This window comes from Geotrypetes seraphini, chromosome 3, assembly GCF_902459505.1.
Source record: "Geotrypetes seraphini chromosome 3, aGeoSer1.1, whole genome shotgun sequence".
Taxonomy (NCBI): Eukaryota; Metazoa; Chordata; class Amphibia; order Gymnophiona; family Dermophiidae; genus Geotrypetes; species Geotrypetes seraphini.
Genome location: NC_047086.1, coordinates 52,990,407 through 52,995,973, shown reverse-complemented (window position 1 = coordinate 52,995,973; position 5,567 = coordinate 52,990,407). Strand labels below are relative to the sequence as shown.

Here is a 5,567-nt window from a genome sequence, read left to right as displayed (position 1 = left end):
CGAAGGGCAGGAGGGGGAGGGAGTGAGGCAGGGGGGGAAGAAGGGGAGGGAGTTGTTTTTATACTTTTTTTGTATTTTTTCTGGGAGGGCGAAGGGCAGGAGGGGGAGGGAGTGAGGCAGGGGGGGAAGAAGGGGAGGGAGTTGTTTTTATACTTTTTTTGTATTTTTTCTGGGAGGGCGAAGGGCAGGAGGGGGAGGGAGTGAGGCAGGGGGGGAAGAAGGGGAGGGAGTTGTTTTTATACTTTTTTTGTATTTTTTCTGGGAGGGCGAAGGGCAGGAGGGGGAGGGAGTGAGGCAGGGGGGGAAGAAGGGGAGGGAGTTGTTTTTATACTTTTTTTGTATTTTTTCTGGGAGGGCGAAGGGCAGGAGGGGGAGGGAGTGAGGCAGGGGGGGAAGAAGGGGAGGGAGTTGTTTTTATACTTTTTTTGTATTTTTTCTGGGAGGGCGAAGGGCAGGAGGGGGAGGGAGTGAGGCAGGGGGGGAAGAAGGGGAGGGAGTTGTTTTTATACTTTTTTTGTATTTTTTCTGGGAGGGCGAAGGGCAGGAGGGGGAGGGAGTGAGGCAGGGGGGGAAGAAGGGGAGGGAGGAGTGGTGACAAGAGGGTGCAGCTCCCTCGTTAACAGTGGAGCCATTCACGGGGTGGGAGGGGTACCGCGAAGTGCTTCTAGCAAGACCTGCAGTGCCCCTGTCACGTGACGAATGTGTTGAACGGATTCTTCAGCACAGTCGTTCATGTGCTCCACCCCTGCTAAGATGGTAACCACCGCCGTGTAAATGTCCTCCACTGTTACAGAACTGGGCGGAGGATCTGTGTTTGTGGCAGCGTGAGCCACAATAGTGGTCGCTGCAACAGGGGTGGTGGCCGTTGCAGGGTTGGTCCCACAATCTCTGGTTGAGGGTCGGAGGGGGGCAAAACAGGTGGAACAACGGTTGGGGCTTTGAATGGGGAGTGGGGATGTTGACAAAGGCGGCGAAGAGGAGGGGGATGCCAATATATCTGTAATGAAAAAGAGCATGAAAAGCAGGTGGACATTGAAAAGACAATTATGTACAGTGGAAGCATCTATGAGACAAACTTGGTTGTTTTTGTTACATATGAACAAACCTAAGCATTTTATATTATATTATTAAAATTCAAGTGATGTCTTAAATCATAAATGTGTTTATTAATTGTACACTTGATGTACGTTGTAAAAATGAATAAAAGCTTTTACAGTACAAAAATTACAGAATAAAAATATCATAACACTTACCGGACTGGACAGAGAGGTCGCTAAATCTGTCCAGGATGGGGGTTGAGGCAGTACTCATTGAGGTACGTGGGAGGGCTGGGGGAGAGGTGATGACAGAGGGTCGAATTTCAGGGAAAAGTTTAAGGCAGAACTTGGGTTTAGGGGGTGGGAGGGAGGGGGAACAGGGCATTGGGAATGAAGGGGCAGGGCAGGGTTTGGGGCGTTTTTTTAGGGGGATCCTAGAGGGTGGTCTAGGGCGTCGGTGGGGGGAAGTTGGATGAGACTGGGCGGAGGTGGAAGGGGGTTGGGACGTTGGATGGGACTGGGCGGAGGTGGAAGGGGGTTGGGACGTTGGATGGGACTGGGCGGAGGTGGAAGGGGGTTGGGACGTTGGATGGGACTGGGCGGAGGTGGAAGGGGGTTGGGACGTTGGATGGGACTGGGCGGAGGTGGAAGGGGATTGGGAGGTGGGGCGTCTGCGGGGGATAAGGAACGGCCGGTCAGGGATAGGGGTGTCTTCCTCCTCCTCCTCCTCCTCCTCCTCCTCCTCCTCTTCCTGATCCTCCTCCTCCTCTTCCTCCTCACTCGCATCTGAAGACATAAATGCATGTAGTGTCAGAAGTATATGAAAAACTGTTAATGTTTAAAATGTTTGTCTGCGCGCGATTGTCTTTCGAGTTTTTGACCTGTCAATGTTTAAAATACATGATTGTTCAACACAGATATTATGACTGCACACCTTATACCCACCCGATATTTTACTGTAACATACCTGGGGTGTTGTACAGATTGCGGCGGACAGCCCGGACCCATGCAGGGTGATGTAGCCTGAGCTCGCGGGCTTTTTTCTTCAAATCCTCAACCTATTACATAATGGAGAGACATGAGTGAGCCATGATATATGGTTCATAGAGAATAGCACGTGGACAAATCGCGCAGACATGATATATATATATGCATTGAAAGCAGTGCATGGAAATAGATTGCAAGCATAATAATTATGTAAATTTTGAAAACCCGACTGGAATACAGCTAATTAAATCAAATAAGTACATGAGAGACACCATTATCAACTGCAAAATTTTTCAGCAGATGTATGATGACGCAGTGCGCGATTTCAGGAGATGCGTATCCATTTTTGCCTTCCGCGCAAAAAAATAAATTCTTTATCCGCGCCAATTTGTCAGCGCGCAATTGTCTATGAACAACATGTATTTGATAAATACTTACGGAGCGCGGTGTGATAGCGCGGGCGTTGAACAGCTGCGCAAGTTCTCCCCAGGCCCTGTCCATTTCACCTATATTGCGTCTTTTCCCCTTAACGGGGAAAAGCAGTTTAGCATTGAGCGTGAAGTACTCAGTTAATATGAGTACTTCACGCTCGGAGAAATTGGGCTTACGTCCACGGAAACCCACATAGGATGCCATCTTCTCTGTGAATCTATGACGTTTTTGCAAAGCTTAAATACCAGTCACATGACCGATGTTGTGTGAATATCGTGAGATTTCCCCTTTTCAGCGCTGCTATTGGTTATCTAAAACACGTGTTAAATGGTCAATAGTCAAACAGATTTTACTACATTGTAGTGATGAAATGCACATATTAATTGAGTATGTGTGTATTTTATAATATAAAGTTTTGTAGTAATTGATTGAAACACAATTAGCGTTAGCATGGCGCGCATATGTGTTGAAACGCGTGATGACATCAGCTTGTCTCCATTAGTGCATAATGATGACGTATATCATCATACTAAAGTTATAGTACTTTTTCGCGCAATTGACGGATTAGTTTCCCAGTGCGCAATTGACGGGTTTTAGTATAATGAGCGCAAGTTAAAAATGCGGACGAACAGAGTTAATGGGAAATCTGAATAAATGGTGATATTTGTAAATGCGGGTGGGGGGCCTAATTGCAAAGCTTAAATACCAGTCACATGACCGATGTTGTGTGAATATCGTGAGATTTCCCCTTTTCAGCGCTGCTATTGGTTATCTAAAACACGTGTTAAATGGTCAATAGTCAAACAGATTTTACTACATTGTAGTGATGAAATGCACATATTAATTGAGTATGTGTGTATTTTATAGTATATAGTTTTGTAGTAATTGATTGAAACACAATTAGCGTTAATGGGAAATCTGAATAAATAAATAAATAAATAAGCTATTACAGTGTTTGAATATGGGAAACACATAAGAACAATAAAATTCTATTAATTTTAAAAAGATCAGGGAGTCATGAGTAAATTATTGTAATTATTACACATCATTTTCCACTCCTAATATATTAATACAGTCATACATCACATATGTTTGTGAAGAGGGATGCAGAGAAAGCACAGTTACTTACCGTAACAGGTGTTATCCAGGGACAGCAGGCAGATATTCTTAACACATGGGTGACGTCACCGACGGAGCCCTCGGTACGGACCTTTTTAACTAGAAGTTTCTAGTTGGCCGCACCGCGCGTGCGCGAGTGCCTTCCCGCCCGACGGAGGAGTGCGTGGTCCCCAGTTAGGATAAGCCAGCTAAGAAGCCAACCCGGGGAGGTGGGTGGTACGTAAGAATATCTGCCTGCTGTCCCTGGATAACACCTGTTACGGTAAGTAACTGTGCTTTATCCCAGGACAAGCAGGCAGCATATTCTTAACACATGGGTGACCTCCAAGCTAACAAAGAGGGAGGTGGGATGGTTGGCCATTAGGAAAATAAATTTTGTAACACAGATTGGCCGAAGTGTCCATCCCGTCTGGAGAACGCATCCAGACAGTAGTGAGTAGTGAATGTGTGAACTGAGGACCAAGTGGCCGCCTTGCAGATTTCCTCGATGGGCGTGGAACGGAGGAAAGCTACAGAAGCAGCCATAGCTCGGACTCTGTGGGCCGTGACAGTTCCTTCCAGTGAGAGACCGGCCCGAGCATAGCAGAATGCAATACAGGCAGCAAGCCAATTGGAAAGTGTCCGTTTGGAGACAGGATGACCCAAACGGTTGGGATCGAAAGACAAAAATAGCTGAGGGGATGTTCGGTGAGCTCTGGTACGATCAAGATAGTAAGCAAGGGCACGCTTACAATCCAGCGTGTGCAACGCCTGTTCCCCAGGATGCGAGTGAGGCTTAGGGAAGAAGACGGGCAGCACAATGGACTGGTTGAGGTGAAAAGCTGAGACCACCTTGGGAAGGAATTTAGGGTGGGTGCGCAGAACAACCTTGTCATGGTGAAAAACAGTGAACGGTGGGTCGTCAACCAGTGCATGCAGTTCGCTAACCCTCCTGGCAGAGGTGATGGCAATCAGGAAAAGCACCTTCCAGGTAAGGAGTCTAAGTGAAGTTGTGGCAAGAGGCTCGAATGGAGGTTTCATGAGAGCTGAGAGTACCACATTCAGGTCCCAGACAACTGGAGGAGGCTTGAGGGGTGGTTTGATATTGAAGAGCCCTCGCATAAATCTGGAAACCAGAGGATGAGCCGTGAGGGGTTTTCCGAGAATGGGCTCATGAAACGCAGTGATGGCACTGAGGTGGACTCTGATGGAGGTAGTTTTGAGGCCAGCATTGGACAGCGAGAGCAAATATTCCAATACGGTTTCCACCGCTAAGGAGGTGGGTTCCTGATGATGCCGGAGACACCACGAGGAGAATCTGGTCCATTTCTGATGGTAACATTGGAGGGTGGCCGGCTTCCTGGAGGCGTCCAAGATGAGGCGGACCGGCTGAGATAGGTTCTCTGGAGAGGTCAGCCCGAGAGAAACCAAGCTGTCAGGTGGAGCGAAGACAGATTGGGATGCAGTAGAGACTGATGCTGCTGCGTAAGTACAGTAGGAAACACAGGAAGGAGAATGGGTTCCCTGGAGCTGAGTTGGAGCAGGAGTGAGAACCAGTGTTGGCGAGGCCACCGAGGTGCGATAAGAATCATGGTGGCGTTGTCCTTGCGGAGTTTGGACAAGGTCCGCAACATCAGAGGAAACGAAGAAACTGGGGACCACGCACTCCTCCGTCGGGCATATTCTTAACGCATGGGTGACGTCACTGACGGAGCCCCGGTACAGACCTTTTTAACTAGAAAGTTCTAGTTGGCCGCACCATGCGCGAGTGCCTTCACGCCCGACGGAGGAGAGCGTGGTCCCCAGTTAGGATAAGCCAGCTAAGAAGCCAACCCGGGGAGGAGGGTGGGACGTAAGAATATCTAGTGAGTAGTGTGTAACATCACCCATGCGTTAAGAATATCTGCCTGCTGTCCCTGGATAACACCTGTTACGGTAAGTAACTGTGCTTTACTGCTCAATGCAGAAAGTAGGTATCATTATCCTAAGGTGTGTATCGGGTCGTTTGTTCAT

The 5,567-nt window shown here is 48.1% G+C and overlaps 1 protein-coding gene across 1 annotated transcript; it reads right to left on the bottom strand.

The window, feature by feature from the left end:
• Window positions 1-482: 482 nt before the first annotated feature.
• LOC117357644 (extensin-like) lies at window positions 483-3,631 on the bottom strand. The gene is made up of 2 exons (XM_033938521.1): window positions 1,254-3,631; window positions 483-997 (listed from the first exon to the last, which is right to left on the bottom strand). The coding sequence occupies exons 1-2, from the start codon at window positions 1,831-1,833 to the stop codon at window positions 633-635; spliced, it is 945 nt and encodes a 314-aa protein (XP_033794412.1). The 5' UTR covers window positions 1,834-3,631; the 3' UTR covers window positions 483-632.
• Between the last annotated feature and the right edge of the window lie 1,936 nt (window positions 3,632-5,567).